This window comes from Drosophila persimilis, unplaced genomic scaffold (genome assembly GCF_003286085.1).
Source record: "Drosophila persimilis strain 14011-0111.01,24,50 unplaced genomic scaffold, DperRS2 tig00000124-arrow-pilon, whole genome shotgun sequence".
Classification (NCBI taxonomy): Eukaryota; Metazoa; Arthropoda; class Insecta; order Diptera; family Drosophilidae; genus Drosophila; species Drosophila persimilis.
The window spans coordinates 735,021-756,985 of NW_020825294.1; the positions used below are offsets into that span (position 1 = coordinate 735,021).

Below are 21,965 nucleotides of genomic sequence, written 5' to 3' on the forward strand. Positions count from 1 at the left end.
CGGTCGGGTAAGAGAAGTTTAAGTACAAACCAAAAACGTAAAACCAGCCCCCGGGAACAACCATTCTTATCGCCTGGTTGGTCTTTTTATCACAAAAATACTAGTTCTGAACACGAAAAAAAGACAAAAACAAAAATATGCTCCGGCTTGTCCTATCTTTTCGCGCATAAAACTTTCTCGCTATTTCTGACACTCTCTCTAGTTGTCTCTCCTCTCTCTCGCTCTCTCTTTCTAGTCTCTCTCTGGTAAAACGGGCCCCGGTGTAAGTTTTTTATGCCATGTCATCGTTAGAGCTCAGTTTTTTTTGCGAAGAGTTGCTGCGTCATCGTTAGTATTGCAAAAATGTTGTTGTTGCTGGCAATGTTTATACTTGAGCGGGGGCATCGCCGCAATCATAATCTGAGATTAGAAAATATCGGATTCTGAATATTTTTGAAGGATTCGCGAATCGGGTACTCGCCCTGCCTGTGGCCACAAATAGTGCGGTTTATGATCGTTAATAAAACGAAAGAAGCAAAATATATATGTACATATGTACACACATATGTATGTATGTACTATTTGTTTCTCCACGTACTCGTGTTTCTGCGCTGATAAGAGACAACAGCGTTTATGGATGGATGCATCATCGTGAAACACCTGTGCTGCCAAATGACTGATCAACATATTCATTTTCATGGAATATTTATATAGAAGTCAACGTATTCCTTATATATTCCTTCCCACATATCTACTTATTTGAGCGTGTTCAATTTAATTTGCTTAATTAATTTGCCCAGCACAACATTGGAGGCCAGCGGGCGACGAGCCCCCAAAGCCCCCCAAATAAAGTATAAATAAATAAGCCGAGAGAGCGGATCCGGCATACTTCACGCTTCGACGTTAAATTCCATATTTATGGATACATGTACGAGTATTTATCTGTAGAAGTGCATGCTTCTGTATACCCTCATGTTTGCCTTGTTTGATGTTTGGGTTTTATCTCTGAAATGAAGTAATCTTTGAAAGCAAACCAAGTGACCCACAGAGCTCTTGAGTGAAAAGAATTAAAGAACTGTTCTTAAGATACAAAACAGAGATTAAAAGTCAGTCTTGTATCATTATCATCTTTATATCGAAATTACAATAAAAGATTGATACCTTTGCCAAAATGATAGCAACCTTAGCTAGAGAGTAGAATAATATATTCAGGCATGTGTATCTAATGTATGTTTATGTGTATTCTAGATACTCGCACATATTGACATACACACCTAAATATGTATCCAAAATATTATTTTTTAGCCGCCCATGGTATGGATGGTTGGAAACTTTGGTCGAACTACGCAAAATTTGTATTTATTTATAGCCCAAATTGTTTTTGTTTGCTCAAAATTTGCTCTTTTTTGTGGGAACATATACTACGTCTGATGGAAATAAAATTCTAGCAAAAATGGATACAAAACCCCAAAGAGAGAAACCGGTTGAAATTCAAGAAATCCAATTGCTCTGCAGAACTAAAGCGAAATTTGTCTATCGGTTGTCAATGAATTAATTTACATTCATAATTATGCGAGTATTTGTCCGCAGTTTAGTGCCGAATAAGTAGATTAGATACGAACACGAGTTTGTAGGAACACGTGTGGTGTATTTGTCACCAATTAGTCACCCGAAAACTGAACAATTTTAATTGATAAGAGAACCTGGAGAGTTTCCACTATGATGCGATGGGAATGAAATGAAGAGCAAAGCAGTTTTGAGGCACTGCCTATACGAAATTCAGCTACCTTCACAAAGAACACAAAAGTGGAATATTTACCATTATTTTGAAAACCATTCTTGTCCAATTTTAATGATCGTTCGATAAGCACATTCGATTAAAGAGTGCAAATGAACTCAAGATAATTGAAAAGGTTTCCAAGTTAATACTGATAAAAATCTGTCTTGAAGTTTCCCTGTACAGATGTGTTGTATATTTATAGACGATCGTTCAGACCCAGACGGATCTTTTGGTTGAACTTGATCCGAAAAATATATATATTATATTGTCTATGAGGTCGTAATAAATATAGTAGCACTCTTAATCGTTTGCTGATCTATTAGGTTTGGGGTCGAGCTTTTAAATAACTGAATGATTGATTAAGGAAGTTGCACACTGAATCTGGAAAAATCTTGAAAGTTATAATGCATATTGAATGTCTATGATCGAAGAGAGAGAGAGAGAGAGACAAATACCTTAATTATTGTTTTGTTTCATCAGGAACGAACGACTAGTATTAGCCACGTACTACATACATACATCTGTGTGTAATTTTGAATGCGCCGCTTATCCGCAACCCCTCCCCCCCCCCCATCGCACACCACAATCGAATTTTATAAGCTCTTATCGCTCGGCAGAGCCTCAATAACGTGCTAACGGCACCCGAAGCTCCTGCTCCCTGCTCGCCTGCCAAAGCTGATAGCAGCCACAAAAGCTCAATTTAAAATCGAACAAAAAACAACCAAACATTCGAAATCGAAATCGAAACCGACATGCGACAATCGCAATTAGCGAAAGAAGGAAGGAAAGCAAGAGACGGAACAAAAGGAGAGCTGGAGGAGGAGGAGCAGTAGAAGGAGGAAACTGAGTCAGAGTAAGTGCGATATCAGGCGGAGTTATTATTCATATATGTATGTATGTATGTAGTTGTGCCCTCACAAAGGGGTATATGGTTCTATTATCAACCGAAACATAGACAGTTTCGATCGAAATCGAATGACTACATCAACATTAGACACAACATGAAGATAGCCAACCCAATTGTACAGTTTGTAGGATCGAAAAACTATAGGCTTAAGAACCTAAAATATAGTCTTTTCTTCCACTACAAATGATTTACCGCTACCACAGTCGGTTATTGAGCTGATTCATCCGGGGTAACATGCAGTCTAATTGTAGATCTTGTTGCTGCCCAGCTGTTTGTTTAAATATAAATTGCATGTCAGAGATCAAATGCAGTTGAGATGCATAAAGTAGACACAGCAGAATATTGTTAATTGAAAGGTACACATAAAAGATCATCCACATAAGCTGGATGCACACTGGTTGGATGTTACCAGATGATGCTGAAACCTCTCCAGTGGAGCTGCATAATACACGATACCATACAATCTTGGTGGGTGGTGCGTACGTACGTATGGTTCGTATGAACTTTGCCAGATTTTAACTGTTTATTACCACAGGGCTCTACACACTCTATTCAGTGGCGGACGTGCCGATGGGTCTGTAATTTCTGAACCTACTTCACCCATACAGCACATACATCATCAGACACGCGTCGTTGTCTTGGCTCCTCCTGCAAATTTTCTACACTTGAGAGCTAATCACTTGGGCTTTTAATATTCCTGGACTGCAATTAAGACCCCACATTATACCAGACAGATGCCATACCAGATGCTATAGACGCGCTTTAGCTATATAGCTAAACAAACAATCTACAATGAATATCGGTTTTATGGCTATTACCAGAAATCCCCAAAAGGCCCAACTTTGTAGTTTCGATCGCGTGTGTGCTGTGTTCGAGTGTGTCGCTAAGCAAACATTTTTGTGGGCGGAAATTTTCTATGAAATCGTGGTAAAACAACAAATACCCAACCTTGGATCAATCAGACCAAGGGCAAACGTTGAGCTCATCTCCAGAGATCCCCAGACGAAGGGTTTTTTATTGGATGCCTGCCCCATAATGTCACGTCATTCGCACCACTCTGCGAACCCACTTTGTGGGTATGGGGGATTCAATCATCTCTATTGGCGGATGATTGACGCGGAAATTGTCAACTGTGTGAAATTTGCACAACTTTTTAGTTAGACCCCTTGACTTTCGACTGCAAATATCGGTCGATCAAAAGCTATATCTGACCGGTGACCGCTGACCGGTGACCGTTATAAGGGAGTGGTTCATGCAAATTGGAATGGCCATCATGCGGTTGTGAAATAATATCAGGTAAATACGACCTATGCATGTCTATAGTTTGGGCATTTCCCACCAAACGAATGCGATCATTCGGATATAGTGGGCTATGTTATGTCAGTACAAGAAAAAACCCTTATCAGCGATTCTCATGGGCTCTCATCTGCAGCATTCGCTTGTGCGTCTCGAGCATCAGAGAGTTGGGGGCAGTCGGGAGCAAAGGCGTGCATCGATCATCCGTGCGAGAGGCATGACGCATGAAGCATTAGCGTTGTAGGTCCCTTCAGGCCCGGCCCCATGCCGTGATCCAATTATTGTACAGGCGACAGACTATAGTAAAATTCTACGTTTTTTTATTGGCTTTATCATTAGTTTTATGACTAATAATTGCGCTTATATTGTCTATAATTAAAATACTAAAAACGTCGTCTCAATTAAATTGTTATTAACAAAAAGTCAAAGCGGCAAAACAGAACACGTTGATGTTGATGTTGATGCCAGAGAGCTGGCTGGTTGGGTGGACCAATCGTAATGCCAATGCGAGAGCTTAAACTATTGTATCTACGAGTACGAGTATCTGAGTATCACAGTATCTGTGTCTGTGTCTGTTACGTGCGGCAGCCATCAAATGCTGCTGAAAGTAAAACTTCTCGTTACTCGTACTTAGAATCGAGTCAAGTGTAATTTCCATTAACTATGTTTGTTATGGTCTTGGTGTCCGTCTGGCCTCTTAATTGGGCGCTAACGTGTTTCAGATACATTTGTATCTACGAGTGGCAGCCCCCAGCCCCCTCGAAGGCAATTAAACAAATCCTCGCCTTGAACTGCGTATCACGACATTTAGAACTTGACTTCGCTAAGCATCCATTTAATTTAGATGTATATAAAGTCGAGCTCCAAATAAAACCCACTTTGATTTGATCAGCATATCTATCTATATCCCTATCTGTATCTGTATCTGTGTCTGTATCTATATCTGTGTCTGTGTCTGGGTCATCATTCTACCATCTCTGCCTAGACTTTTGCTGGTACTTCGAACTATTCCCTTTATGGCTCCTCTAATTAGCATACGGGAAAATACCAGAGACTCTCTCAGTCTTTTTCTCAACTGCAAGTCACGATGAACACAGTGGAACCGTAAGTGGCTCTGTGGCTCAGTGGCTGCTGAAAGCAGCGATAAAAACCAAGCCAAAAGCTGATTGTAAGCCAAAGTATTTTATGCAAAACCCAGAGAGAGGAGGTGATTGTCGAGCAGAACCCAGCTCCGAACTGGCCACTGAACCTACCCCAAAAATATGTGGCATGTTTTATATTAGCATTAGGCTTGGGTTTATAAGTTTTGGGAGATCAGAATATTAATATAAAAATGTTTTGAGTTGTCGTCATGTCATATTTTACTCATATCGGAGCGTGCGAGCCGAAGAGAGTGCGCCGGGGGTTTAGTTTTCTATAGAAAACATATGTTAGATCTTTAGACATTTTAAATGCCTATGATTCAGAGTGTATTCGAATTGAAGTAATTTTTAAACAATCCGAATGAATTATTGAACAGGAAGATTATCTAATGCAAGCACTTGTCGAATTGAGTAATTTAATGGATTAAATCAAAATTGTATAAATTGTTACTCCATAAGGACACGTGTGGAATTAATTACTTCCAAAGATTAAATCAGTTTTCGTATAGGAAAATTAATCAGTCAAAGAGATTATGTTTTCGTCAAAAGTTGAAAGAAATAGAATTGTTGTTCAGCTTTCGACATCGTACGAGTATTTTTCAGTATGATTTATGACTAAACATAATCTTTATGAGAATAAAGATCTGCTTGAAACAAATACAGCATAAAATCGACGTAAGAATTGTAGCAGCAGTATCTTTTGTCCACAGTTAAGATATTATTTTCTGATTCTTGAACATTCAATCTAGGGCTTATCTTTGTGTGTTTTTTTTGGGCTGGGTAGATCGTATTCAAGTGTCTGATACTCGAAAATCAAACTCAATTTTTCCACTTTCATTTTGACACTGCTTATCGATAACTATTTGGCTGTGGATCGTTGTAGATTTCAAGTGGTACATTTCGGTACATACATTTGTATGTACGGTGTTCGTAGAGATATGCATACAGTACTGTATGGTGGCCAGTATTTCCGGTTATATCAGAGATAGAACCAGTGATTAGTACAATAAGGTAGCTGAATAATTAAAAAAAAAATGTTAAGTACACACAACACTTGCAGTTGTAGTTTTCGTTGAAGTTGTTCTCCTCTCGTCTCTATCGTTCCTGTTGGGTTGCGAAGTGCTCATCACCCTGATCCGTGGATAGAGCGGGGAGCTCTCCATAAAGGTATCAATAATTCCATTGTATTGAGAACAGCAATTAATAATTAATCAAAGCATTCGTGTGTGAAAATACATCGAATCGGTTTGTTATTATTTTTTAGTCGACCCCCTGGCCTCTTGCTCAACTGACCCAATCATCGCTTGAGAGAGAGAGAGAGAGAGGGCGAGGAAGTCGCCAAAAGGTTTTGGGATAGAGATAGAGATGGTTCTATCTCTTGGCTGGTAATCACGACACCACATTCCCTCCACCCAGAAAGATGAAATAAACAAGAACATATAATTATAATGTTCATAATCTGGAATTGTACCACCCATACCACCCAATGGAAACCCACTTTATAATCGCAGACTCGTACAATTCTGTCAAAATACAAAAAATAAAATCATATACTATAAGTAGTGAAGCTTGGATTGAACGAATCTTTTAATACACTACAGAATACCCTATGAATTCACTATGAAATACCCCTTTAAAGGCACTAGAGAGTGTTCTTTGAAAATTCTACAGAATACCCAAAGAATAAAAGAATTTGGTAATATAATTCTAGGTACTACGACCAATACTTAATAAACGTTTTTCTGATGACAACATGCCTCCCTTCCTAACATACATATTCAGACAGATTTACTTCCTGAGCCGACAAGTTGAAGGACAATCTTAAGGATAGCTTAAACCGGAAAAAAGATGAACAGAACATCAGTTGTTGTGCTTAAATTCAATGGGAAATAGTTGCCTAGTTCCCGACACCCTGTACCATCTAGTGCTACTCTCTTTAACGGTACACACGCCTACCTCTAGAATTCTACAACGCAAATTGCCCAATCCTGTTGTTGTTGTTTTCTGTATTTTGTTTGCTGCTTTGTGGGTCTTTCTTCTTTGCTGTTGATGGAAGGAATCTTATCGTCTCTCGGATGCACAACGATGGCACAGCACAACACAGCACAGAGAATCATAATCGTTGATAAGCATTGCAATAAAGTTGTTTTTATTGTTCGCGGGGATCTGATAAAGCACCATTCTGATAAAAGAAAATGGCCCCCGCAATCAAATGAAAGGCAGGCGCATTTATAATACTCTCATGTAGCTGATATGTCAGATACTCGCAGATAGAGAGCACATCGGGAGGATGAGCTGAAACGAATGTCTTGATGGAGGATCTGGCCTGATTTTGGCAACAAATTGTTTTCTATGTTGTCATGGACGCAATTAAATGTATCTTATCAGAGAGCCATTCAAATCTGAAACGATTACAAAACAATGGTCATCGCCGACTTGTGGCTACCCTCTACTCCTTTACTTCGTATTCAGAGGTGACGCAATGAGTGATCAGGATCGATTAGCTCCTTAAAGCAGTTCCATTTGTGCTGATTAATTTACGGGGGCTCTCGAAACAGTAGCAAATTATGGGAGATTCCCAAATGGGCGTGGCTTTCACATACCCCACTGGGGTGGGCGTTTTTATGAGGCAGAAACACTTTTCACCATGACTCGGTGCAAATTTAAAGTGCTTCCACTGCTGCTGGAGCAAACACATTCGATGGGGATCCTAACTAATCTTAGCCCTGCTATGTTTTTCCGAAATAATATCTGCTGCACCTCCGAGGATATCAATGGATTTTTAATGAAGTTTATTCCGATTTCTATAGTTTTTGGTGGGAAAAAGATTCAGCTGATCCCAAATCTTTTATGAATCACTGAAATCAGTTTGGAATAGTAATTATAATAACTGAAGATCCTTTACGACATGGATCGGAAATGACAAGCTCAGGATTTCAGTAGGTCTCAAATATTTAAGGAGTATATGCATATCCTTAGTGAAAAGAAAATCGATCTTCGGTACTGATAATTAATATCATATCAAATTATTCAGGAACACGTTTTCCTGTGCTGAAAGACTACTTATGACGTGGTTTTAAAAACTGAAAAGAAAACCCCTGATTAGTCCGAAACGTTGAACAGTTCCTTGGGAATGTTTGCTAAAATTCAAACCATTTCTATAAATCGATATCCTTTCTTTGCTCCGATGCCTTACATTCCACAAATGAATTCCTATCCAGAGAATCTTTTTCAACAATTCTGTTCCCACCTTTCCCAACCGTCTCTGCCCTTCAGTTTCTTTCCGCCCCCACTCACCCATCATGTGCAGGAGGTTTTCCTCGAGGAGGAAGGCATCATCGTAGCTTGAGTTGGTCAGATTCTCCGTTTTCATATTCAATAAACTGGGCAACATTGAGGCATACATTTAGGTAGCGTTAATTTTTTCGATTCTTTGGGGTTCTTAAAATAGATTGCAGTACAAGCGATTGGGGATTGCGGATTGCGGATTGGGGAAACGCGTATCAATCAAAACTCAAAGTCGCGATACGTAAATATTTGAAAGTCCTTCACACTCTTTTGCAAATTGATTTTTTCACAAATTTATTTGTTGCTGTTGCTGTCGCTGTTGGTGTTGCTGGTGCACATTTTTTATGTTGGTTTTTAAATAAATTTTTTTTACAATTTTTCGTAGTTATTTTTACGCGTTGTTTGGTGTTTTTCTGTTGTTGTTGTTGTTGCTGTTGGTGTGGCTGCTGCTGTTGCTGTTGTTTTTTCAGCTAAGGTGAGGGGCCATAGACACACTTAAGTAAAGTTAAATATTTGCACAAATTAAAACCGAAAATAGCTGAAGCGATGAGAAAGTTTCAGGAGACTAAACCGCAGCACAACACACTGGTAGAGAACACCGACGGCAATTGCTTCGATACGATACGATACGATATTTGCATATGTGGAGATGGAGGGGCCGAAGACGAGGCAGGGCGAGTGCATAAATAAATAATTCAAAACGGTTGACCGACAAAAAATTTTGGTATTGCAAAAGGAATATCACAGTCCTTTCTGCAAGTAATTGTTCACTCCTTCCTGTACTTTATTTCTCTATATATTTTATTTGTATTTTTTAAGCCTCGGAGTCTACCGGCGTTTCTCGGAGCAGGAGGAGGTGGAAGTGCTGGTGGCGGGGAGCCTGCGGTGCTGCCTCTGCGGGCTGTATGTATTATTACCGCCTAGTGCAAAACACTGACTAAACCTCAAATAATGTTCTCAACACGTACTAACTGTCTTAATATTATTTGTTGTAGATATAGAAGCCGACGCCAGCGACACCGACAACGACAACGAAGGCAGCGGCTGAGGCGGCGGCGACAACGAAAGCTCCAGAGAGACGGACAGCGAGACGATCGACGGGGAATTCTCGGTGTCGGTGAGTGTAGCTCGGTGTCGCTCGCTCTTTCAGGCCCATGTTCGTATAAACTTTAATAAATATTATTACTACTACTACTATGCCCGACGCTGTTGTTGTTGTCCGTATTAACTGCTGCACTCGGACGCACTCGTACTCGTCTTGGCAAAATATTGTTAACAGTTAACACAACAGTTCGGCTCGGATCGGATCGGCCGTTGGTTGGCCGCTGGTTCGCGCCTCGGATCATTTCGGATCGCTGCTTCGTACCCTCCTCTTATCGGCGGAGATTAAGCGACTACTATATATATGTATGTACATACATATGTGTACAATACATCTGTACATAAATCCATGTGTACATATAACTCAAATTGTTTAATGGCCCACTAAATGTGTACATATATATAATCTGTATATAGAACGCGTATTTGTCTGTGGCTTTGTATGTTTTTGAGCTTTCATTAAAATAACAGTTTCTAAGGATTACAAAATGTTAAAAAAAAACGAGAGGAAATGGGTGCGAAAATCTCAAACATAATCGGGGCTTATCCAAATGTTTGGCAAGGGGATAAAAGTAGGAAAGAATTAGAAAATATATTAAGAGGGAGATATACTATCTATAAGAATAGATCAACTCATTTTCAAAAGAAGAAACACAGAACAGTTTGTTCCATTGGTACCTTTGTGGGAATTTCTTGTTCTTTGGAGAATAAATATGAATACTATTTTTCCAGTAATAACACTAAAATATATATACATATATATATAAAATTATAGATCATCTTGTTATAAAGGAAATGTAAAGATACAAATTCTTCTGTTACATCGGAAACTGTGGGGGAATTCTATATTCTTTTCTTTTATTTGAGACTTTTAGCTATATTTCCATTCTTTGGGATGGTAATACTTCTTTATCTATGCTTTGATTTCAAGAAAAAGGATTCCACATCATTAAATATAGAATATATATATATTTTTTCTTTTTTAATTCCTTTTTTTAGATCATTCTTTGCTGGTGAATCCTCTATGTATATGGGACTCTCTATCCATCTTTAGTTGCACTAGTTTTTCTTTTGGATTCCTTTTCAGTTAGATATATCTTCTCCTGGAAAATCGTTTTCCACGAGCACTTGCTTCTTGCTGTCTCCTAGAAAAGCATTTTCCACTATTCCCCCGTATTTGTAGATCACTTCACTTTCAGCTCGACAAACACAAGAGTCGAGGGCTCTCCGTCTGGTATCGTCTCCTCCGTATAGCCAGGCCGCTGCTTATCAAAACCGGAGCTGCAGCCTCGCCGGCACAGACAGCGATAGACAGAGACAGGGACAGAGACAGAGACAAGGGACAGCAGTGCATGAGAAAGACAGATAGACAGATCCCCAGTAGCAACAGCAGAGCAGAGCTGCACTCGTCGTATAATAGGTCGCTGTTATTGTTGATATACATATGTACATGTAAATATATACGTAAAGCATGTAGTATCTTCGGTTGAGTCGATTAGTAAGCGCCTTAAGCTGGGGCAAGCTAAGCCGTTCAAGGCACCCACCCCGCTTATCAGAAGTGCAACAACAGAGAAGTGTTGTATGTGACAGAGACCACAGTTCTTCAGAGAATCCCTATAGATAGGATCGACGGATAGAGTGCCGAAAGATCTTCAAATGCTTTGTTTTGGTTTTGAATCTGATTCAATTGATTATAATTTTCCTCCCTCTCTCTCCCTTGCTCTCTCGCTGGCTTACTTGCCATCTCTTTCGCATGCACAATCGCAGTCTCTTTCATTCCACTGTGACCTCGTACTTTATACGGCGGAATTTCTGTGACGAAACAGAGCTCCACAACACTCATTGTGTACACTCGTTCATACTTTGCATTCATTCCATTCCATTTCACTTCGAATGCCCGCCGATTGGCGTCATCGTCAACATCCACCATCACACCATCATCATCGTGATCATGATCATGATCGTCATCATTGCGGAAACGTGATGGAATTATGGAGGCATGGAGTGTGAGATTCACACACCACACTGCACTTTACACAGGGAATTACCCTCTATTGGATCAATATGAACCAAAAGAATTCGAAAGACAGAACAAGATATGTTGTGACTTTTCAGAGCTTGAATCCTTCTTCGTTGCCTCTTAAACAGATCTCTCTTGCAGTTTCCTTTCAGATTGAGTCTTTCCTGAGACTATACAGATTTAAACAAAGAATTTTACCCCCATTTTGTTGACTTACTTGAACAGAAAACTTTTCACTTTACAAGGAACTACCATTTATGGGGCCAATTCGAAAGAATTTTGACAGATTCCACACGATCTGCTGTGACTTCTCCTTACAGGTTCTTTCAACAGACTTCTTCAGAGTGTGAATCCGACAGATCTTTCTTGTATTTTCCATTGAGATTAAATCTTGTATCTCTCTCATCTGTACCCCCCGTTTCTGTATCCCTCACTCTCTCATGCTGTGATTCTTTCGCATGGTCTATGGTTCTGTTGCTCTGATGGCCGTATGCAAAACATCATCCAGATGACGATTATCCCCCTCCATATGGTGGTTGAGTGATTGCATTAATTGCAATTACAAAATGTGTCGCCCTCAGATACATTATTTGTATATATACCAGACATACATATATCCCTTATCTGTGGTCTGCTTGTGGAGACATACGATCACTATGTGACGCATATGTTTTTGTTTGAAACAAAACAAAACACCGATGATCCGCACCGATCAGAACTATCAACCATTTTGCTTGCTGTATGAATGAATAAATGAATGAATGAATCACTCATGTAATAATCCGAATTTGACTCCAAATCGCTTACTGTTTGTATCTGAGAGATACACACGTTTCCTGCATGGGGTGTGGTGTGCACGAAGAAAGGAAAAACTAGAATTAAAATAAAATGCATGTCATGTTCAGGGCTGTTGATGGCTGTCGCTTTTCCCCGGCCGCACACACGCACACATGTGGCCCTCGCTTGGGGCCCTTTCCAGATTGTCATTTCCAGAGAATTATGGAAAAATTAGCCAAGCCAAACATATCCCTCTTTCTTTCTCTTTCTCTTTCCCTGTCTCTCTCTCTCTCTGTCGTTTTCTTGGGGAATTCGTTAAGTAAATACTGTGCGAAAATTATTATTTTATTTGCATACATTTTTATAGAGAGACAACACAGCCCGAAACCACCAACCAGGCAGCACTTGTACTCGAACATACGAGTATGTACATATCCATAGGATGCACATGTGATTTGCATGTGTTGTTCGTCATCGGATTCATGATCATGATCATTCATTGTAGTGCCTTTCTGCTGACTGTGACATGAATGCAACGACGATGCAATACCACGATGATGATGATGATGATGATGATGATGATGATGATGAGTGCCACGATGATTATGATACTCATAATGTTTGACTGCAATTTACTATTTACACTTCATTTAGCGGCGACAACTTTAAGTGAAATGTGTCCACATGGCGGCTGAGTAGTTTGCCTCGTTCCGCAGTCCCTCTGTCCCCCCGCCTCTGCGACCTGCTGCATCCGTGAGATCTCTGTGCGATCTCCTGCGTGTAAAAATAAGAAAGCATCGCAATTGAATAGCAGTAGGGCTGGCGGCAGCAGCTTTGGCTAATTGAAAAATTAGCTCAAGTGTGAGGATAGTCGAGCAAGTGGCTTGTTGTGTAAGGAGCAAATCTTCCGAGAGAACCCTACGCCACTCCCCACTCCCCATCCCACAGACACTTGACTGGAAGAAGCTTTTTCTTTTCGCAAAGCTTCTTTTAGCGCTCATTGAGGTACGACTTGAGTTCTAGAGTTTTACATAAGCCTAAGACACGGGTGCTGCTTAAAAGAGTCAAGTCTGAGAGTATAATTTATTGAAGGGTCAAATAGTCTTTCAAATGCTTTACTTTTAAATTTTAGCTTACATCTTTTCATAGATAATGCAACGATTATGAATTACTTAAGGAATGATTTGGAATAAGGTTTGTAGGAGCTTTATAATTAAGCAAATCCATTCAAATATAGGTACAAATGAGTTTCCGAGTAATTAGGGGTAGGAATCAGGGGTATTTTACTCTATTTTAAGGGCTATATCCATACGAAATCCCTTATTTGATATGGCTAATAAATATCATTGGCCCCCAAAACAAACACTGCGGTGTCAACATAAAGAGTACGAGTATTGCCAGCTCTAGTAGTATCCATCGTTATCTGACGATATGCCTTCGGAATTGTGAAACCCTTGGAAGATATAACACAGGCACACACACACACACACACAGATGACGCAAGGCAAGGCCCCTGGTATTATCTTTATGGAAATTAATAAATGTCAGAAGCGGATATCGGTTTGAAACACTACAATAAGAAGCAGAAAGAGAAGTAAAAAATAAATACGAAATGTGGGTTATTTCCTAAGTTTGTCTGCCGTTCATCTAGATACCGTAGAGTAATTCTAATTTTTAATTATAAAATGCCTGAAGCAAAACAAAAAACAAAACGAAAAACTCAATGAATTGAAAGACACACACCCCGAAATGAGATCCAAAGCGAAGGCAAAATGCAAATCGTAGCGGAGTTCGCGTCTGGGCGATAACCCCCCCTCTATATGTATATCATATCAGACGAACCATGGGCATATGTGTGTGTTTGTGGGGAGAGTCGCTAGGCCTGTCAGTCTGTCCCCCAGTTGATATGGGGCCTCTGAACCGTACCCCTCAATGCATATGGCTAGTGCCTCGAAGGAGGCTCCTCCACCTCCGTTTGGGGTGTCTTGGAAATCAAAAACTTAAATACGAAATGAGAGAACGAACCCCGTCATGACATCCAGCGACTAAGGTGACACTAGTCCGTCCCCATCGGAGCTTCGTCTAGAGCTTCAGCTACAGCCCAGAGGGGCCTCCCTGTGTGATCGTCGGTGTCGTGTCTCTCTATAAATATTCAACGAGTAAAAGCGCTGAGGCTGACGGACTGTCGTTTGGGGCTTGGGGCTCTCGGGGCTCGGTTGTGTTTGCTGTTGCGCATATTTAACCCTTGGGTTAAGTTAAACATTACGATTACGTTTTACTTCGCTTAATTTTGTGCGCGTTTTCCCCATGGTTTTCCATACACTTTACAGCCCAGCCAGGCTCCTACTTTTACAATAATTCATGGAAGCTTCAGCCCCAACAGAGGCTTCAGTTTCTGTTTCGATTACAACTCCCTGAACAGAGCTACAGAGTGGCAGCAGTGGCAGTGGCAGCGGCAGCGGCAGCGGCAGCAACAAGTTTTCCCTAATCAATAAACAAATTATAAACATTTATAATGATTGCAGGTGCCTATCGGTTTTCGAAAAGCGGCTCGGTCTTATCAAGGCTATAAGCGCTCTATTTTTATACCCGATACTCAAAATGAGGATAGGGGTATATTAGATTTGTGATGAAAATGAATGTGTGTAACGTACAGAAGGAATTTTTTCCGACCTCATAAAGTATATACATATATTCTTGATCAGCATCAATAGCCAAGTCGATGATCGCCTAGTGCTCAAAAACTATAAGAGCTAGAGCAACGACATTTTATATCCGGCCTTCCGTGATATGCCACTGCTACAAGTATATTTCAAAACTTCGCCATGCTCACTTCCGCCTCCACAAACGGCGAAAACCTGTGGCATCCACAATCTACAATCTGGGTATCCTGTTAGATCTCACTATAAAACGTATATCTCAAAATTAAAATCAAAAATAAAAATCAAGAATAACAATTATAATAACAATTATTCAATAAAAATCAAGAATAACAATTATAATAACAATTATTCAAAAAAATCAAAAATAACAATTATTATAACAATTATTCAATAAAAATCAAAAATAACAATTATAATAACAATTATTCAATAAAAATCAAGAATAACAGTTATAATAACAATTATTAAATAAAAATCAAGAATAACAGTTATAATAACAATTATTCAAAAAAATCAAGAATAACAATTATAATAACAATTATTCAATAAAAATAAAGAATAACAGTTATAATAACAATTATTCAATAAAAATCAAGAATAACAGTTATAATAACAATTATTCAATAAAAATCAAGAATAACAATTATAATAACAATTATTCAAAAAAATCAAAAATAACAATTATAATAACAATTATTCAATAAAAATCAAGAATAACAGTTATAATAACAATTATTCAAAAAAATCAAAAATAACGATTATAATAACAATTATTCAATAAAAATCAAGAATAACAGTTATAATAACAATTATTAAATAAAAATCAAGAATAAAAGTTATAATAACAATTATTCAAAAAAATCAAGAATAACAATTATAATAACAATTATTCAAAAAAATCAAAAATAACGATTATAATAACAATTATTCAATAAAAATCAAGAATAACAGTTATAATAACAATTATTCAATAAAAATCAAGAATAACAGTTATAATAACAATTATTCAATAAAAATCAAGAATAACAGTTATAATAACAATTATTCAATAAAAATCAAGAATAACAATTATAATAACAATTATTCAAAAAAATCAAGAATAACAATTATAATAACAATTATTCAAAAAAATCAAAAATAACGATTATAATAACAATTATTCAATAAAAATCAAGAATAACAATTATAATAACAATTATTCAATAAAAATCAAGAATAACAGTTATAATAACAATTATTCAATAAAAATCAAGAATAACAATTATAATAACTATTATTCAATAAAAATCAAGAATAACAATTATAATAACAATTATTCAAAAAAATCAAAAATAACGATTATAATAACAATTATTCAATAAAAATCAAGAATAACAATTATAATAACAATTATTCAAAAAAATCAAAAATAACGATTATAATAACAATTATTCAATAAAAATCAAGAATAACAATTATAATAACAATTATTCAAAAAAATCAAAAATAACGATTATAATAACAATTATTCAATAAAAATCAAGAATAACAATTATAATAACAATTATTCAAAAAAATCAAGAATAACAATTATAATAACAATTATTCAAAAAAATCAAAAATAACGATTATAATAACAATTATTAAATAAAAATCAAGAATAACAGTTATAATAACAATTATTAAATAAAAATCAAGAATAACAGTTATAATAACAATTATTCAAAAAAAATCAAGAATAACAGTTATAATAACAATTATTCAATAAAAATCAGGAATAACAATTATAATAACAATTATTCAATAAAAATCAAGAATAACAATTATTCAAAAAAATCAAGAATAACAATTATAATAACAATTATTCAAAAAAATCAAAAATAACGATTATAATAACAATTATTCAATAAAAATCAAGAATAACAGTTATAATAACAATTATTCAATAAAAATCAAGAATAACAGTTATAATAACAATTATTCAATAAAAATCAAGAACAACAATTATAATAACAATTATTCAATAAAAATCAAGAATAACAATTATAATAACAATTATTCAAAAAAATCAAGAATAACAATTATAATAACAATTATTCAATAAAAATCAAGAATAACAATTATAATAACAATTATTCAAAAAAATCAAAAATAACGATTATAATAACAATTATTCAATAAAAATCAAGAATAACAATTATAATAACAATTATTCAAAAAAATCAAAAATAACGATTATAATAACAATTATTCAATAAAAATCAAGAATAACAATTATAATAAAAATTATTCAAAAAAATCAAAAATAACGATTATAATAACAATTATTCAATAAAAATCAAGAATAACAATTATAATAACAATTATTCAAAAAAATCAAGAATAACAATTATAATAACAATTATTCAAAAAAATCAAAAATAACGATTATAATAACAATTATTCAAAAAAATCAAGAATAACAATTATAATAACAATTATTCAAAAAAATCAAAAATAACGATTATAATAACAATTATTCAATAAAAATCAAGAATAACAATTATAATAACAATTATTCAAAAAAATCAAAAATAACGATTATAATAACAATTATTCAATAAAAATCAAGAATAACAATTATAATAACAATTATTCAAAAAAATCAAAAATAACGATTATAATAACAATTATTCAATAAAAATCAAGAATAACAATTATAATAACAATTATTCAAAAAAATCAAAAATAACGATTATAATAACAATTATTCAATAAAAATCAAGAATAACAATTATAATAACAATTATTCAAAAAAATCAAGAATAACAATTATAATAACAATTATTCAAAAAAATCAAAAATAACGATTATAATAACAATTATTCAATAAAAATCAAGAATAACAATTATAATAACAATTATTCAATAAAAATCAAGAATAACAATTATAATAACAATTATTCAAAAAAATCAAGAATAACAATTATAATAACAATTATTCAAAAAAATCAAAAATAACGATTATAATAACAATTATTCAATAAAAATCAAGAATAACAGTTATAATAACAATTATTAAATAAAAATCAAGAATAACAGTTATAATAACAATTATTCAAAAAAATCAAGAATAACAATTATAATAACAATTATTCAAAAAAATCAAAAATAACGATTATAATAACAATTATTCAATAAAAATCAAGAATAACAATTATAATAACAATTATTCAAAAAAATCAAAAATAACGATTATAATAACAATTATTCAATAAAAATCAAGAATAACAATTATAATAACAATTATTCAAAAAAATCAAGAATAACAATTATAATAACAATTATTCAAAAAAATCAAAAATAACGATTATAATAACAATTATTCAATAAAAATCAAGAATAACAATTATAATAACAATTATTCAAAAAAATCAAGAATAACAATTATAATAACAATTATTCAAAAAAATCAAGAATAACAGTTATAATAACAATTATTCAATAAAAATCAAGAATAACAATTATAATAACAATTATTCAATAAAAATCAAGAATAACAATTATAATAACAATTATTCAAAAAAATCAAGAATAACAATTATAATAACAATTATTCAAAAAAATCAAAAATAACGATTATAATAACAATTATTCAATAAAAATCAAGAATAACAGTTATAATAACAATTATTAAATAAAAATCAAGAATAACAGTTATAATAACAATTATTCAAAAAAATCAAGAATAACAATTATTCAATAAAAATCAAGAATAACAGTTATAATAACAATTATTCAATAAAAATCAAGAATAACAGTTATAATAACAATTATTCAATAAAAATCAAGAATAACAATTATAATAACAATTATTCAAAAAAATCAAGAATAACAATTATAATAACAATTATTCAAAAAAATCAAAAATAACGATTATAATAACAATTATTCAATAAAAATCAAGAATAACAGTTATAATAACAATTATTAAATAAAAATCAAGAATAACAGTTATAATAACAATTATTCAAAAAAATCAAGAATAACAATTATAATAACAATTATTCAATAAAAATCAAGAATAACAGTTATAATAACAATTATTCAATAAAAATCAAGAATAACAATTATAATAACAATTATTCAATAAAAATCAAAAATAATAATTATGCAATAAAAATCAAGATACTTAAAATGAGTGTAGGCGTACATACATATATTAGATTTGTGGTGAAAATGGAGGTGTGTAACGTCCAGAGGTATTGTTTCCGACATAATAAAGTATATATATTCTTGATCAGCATCAATAGCCGAGTCGATTGAGCCCCGTCTGTCTGTCCGTCCCTATAAGCGCCTAGGGCTCAAAGATTATAAGAGCTAGAGCAACGACATTTTGTATCCAGACTTCTGTAATATGTCACTATTACACGTACATTTCAAAATTTCGCCCCACAGGAGGCGGAAGGGACCTCCACAAAGGACGAAAATATGTGGCATCCACAATATTGAAGATTCCAGAAAACTAAAAACGCGCAATCATAGAGAATGACCAGATTGCTGAATCTGGTTCTGATCGGATCATTTTTATAGCCAAAAGGAACAAATCAATTTGCAGTGGCTACGCAGCGCCCGACGACATGTTCATACTGATTTTCTGTCTCTCTCGACCGAACTCTTTGTCGTGCCGTTTAATATTAGCGACGTCTGCCGGAGGAAAGCCATACTGACTAAGTATCGGGTATAAATGTGGAGTTGCGGTCGCGGCAGCAACTCACAACGTTCCCCCTCGTTACAATTTACCTTCTAGCCAAGCCGCCATACGATTGAGGGGAACACACTTCTGACTGCCACACGTGGCACGTGTTTGGCCACAAAGAAAGGTGTGCCGCACGATCGTGCACCTTGAACAGTCATACAGTTTACGGCAGCCACAAAACTGATTTGAAATCATTTCTGAATCGTAAATATTATCTGGATTGGCAGTGGAAATCATACATTTTTTTAAAGTTTATCGGCACGCGAATTTTTCAAGGACAATCGGAGATCAGTTTAGAATTAACAGAGAGCAGAAGAGGACTTAAATTCTTCTGGATTGTAGACAGGTTTTACATTCAGTGATAGCCTTCTTCTACAAGAGAATTTTCCTTTAATGATCAGGCGGACGGTGCTCATTCGCTGTAAAAGTATCCCATAAAGGTGGGCAAACAGAGACTATACGAAACGAGGAAATCGGGGGTTTTTTACGGATCATCTGCGAATATGAATTGGGAGAACCTCGCTGAGATATACATCTGATCAATCGAAGTTTTCCAAATATTTTAATTAAAATTAAAGAGAACAACGGTATACTTCAAAGCAACAGATCATTCTTTAATCTTGTAAAAAAATTCTCAAGCACAAAGGAAATAGTAGAAAATATTTATATTCCGTATCGGTAAGTCCCTAATAACTATTTTAAACCATTTATAGAACTAAAAGATAAAGTTGGCTGCCACCTGATTGTGTTCTCAGGATGAGATCATAGATAATACTCAAGTTATCCACTAATTGGTCCAAAAACGAATCATTGGAAGGAAGGTACCTCTTTTCAGAGTGATATTCACTTACCAGATTCATGCAACTCATGCTCCATTTCCTCCACCTTGTTGATCTTCAATAGCTGCTGTCCATCGGTGACCCTCAGATCTTGTGGGTGCTTCATTATATGGTTATGGGTGGTGAGGGTAAAACGGACCCAATCACATAGTCATAAAGTAATGCCCCGCCAACTGCAAGTGAAAGAAGGCTGTCTGTCATATATCAATCGATCCACGATGGCGGACTAAACTTATAGAACGAATCGTTAAAATTAAAGTTCCAATGATTGTCCGATAATCGTAGCTGAAGTAATCGTTTGTAGATCTATAAATATTATACACATTGTAGGTGTCAAGCGATACAAGTGCCTGACAACCAAACGTTTCACATTACAAGACCATCGGAGGCGGGGTTATTTGGTGGGGTTTACGATCCCATATCAGTGATGCGTATGCCAGACACACCTGCCCAGAGGCCCACAGCCCCAGAGCCCCAGAGCCCCAGAGAGCCCTCTTTATGGCCTAAGGGGGCTATAAACCAAAGCGAGCTACAGTTCTCCCTGCAGACATGACGTGCAGTGTGTACTGTACAGGCTGCCCACACTAAAATACCCCGAAATCATAATCTTCAGTGCTTTATTCACTTGCGGAGTCGCAGATAAAAAACCCAAATAGCTCACAAATAGCATTTACGCTACGATAAGTTCTGCCAAAAAATATTCTGCTCAGAAATACTCATACTCATAGGTGAAAATTCGCTCTTCTCTCGTGATAATGTTTTCTGATTATCAGACAGTTATTGTTTCTTTTGGCGTTTTCGCTCGAGTGCCAGAACAGCCGATAAGCCTCCCCGGGACTATGGGTGTAATGCCTCTTCTCTGTCTCTCTTCACACCGCTCTTATCATGCCACTGCCACTGGCGCTGGCTCTGTCTCTGGCGCTGACGCAGAGACCCCCCTCGTACGCCTCGTTTTCACCTTTGAACGCTCGTGATTGTCGCGAGCCGAGCCATGGGGACCGACCCACAGAGCCCACAGAGCTCACAGAGTCGGTTGTTATTTGATGCGAAATTGTAGATTGTTTATCACTTTCACTGTCGCCCGTGTGGGTACTGCAGATAAGACATGGAATGGTTCGGCAGGGGGATGAGCATGGCCAATTATCCAGTAATCTCCAATGTTCCCATCGTATCTATCATAGTATTTTATATATATTACTCTTGGTAGGATTATGAGGGGATTACAGTTAATAGACAATCTCTTCCTTCTCTTAAGAACTGTTCACGAAGATTACGAATCATCATTCTATTCCAGGTTCACGCCATCCCAATGGAATAGGCCAATGAGACGAGTAACGGACAGCGAAATTATGGATACAATGCACAGAGAAGATCGTACACGGAGAATATGTGTTCCATGTGGTGGGAAGGGGAATGGGAAGGCCTTTCAAAAAAAAGAACCTTTCCACCTTCCAAA

The 21,965-nt window shown here is 35.8% G+C and overlaps 1 protein-coding gene across 2 annotated transcripts in view; it reads right to left on the bottom strand.

Moving 5' to 3' along the window:
- Window positions 1-21,965, bottom strand: part of LOC6593880 (transcription factor HNF-4 homolog) — a 31,017-nt gene that overhangs the window by 5,131 nt on the left and 3,921 nt on the right. Inside the window, exon 2 of one of the 2 annotated variants that reach the window (XM_002019141.2) lies at window positions 20,522-20,682. In XM_002019141.2, the coding sequence (XP_002019177.2) occupies window positions 20,522-20,615 (94 nt within the window). In that variant the 5' untranslated portion in view covers window positions 20,616-20,682. Of the gene's footprint in view, window positions 1-8,401; window positions 8,690-20,521; window positions 20,683-21,965 lie in introns of those variants that run through there. The other variant, XM_026988036.1, reaches the window with a different exon arrangement.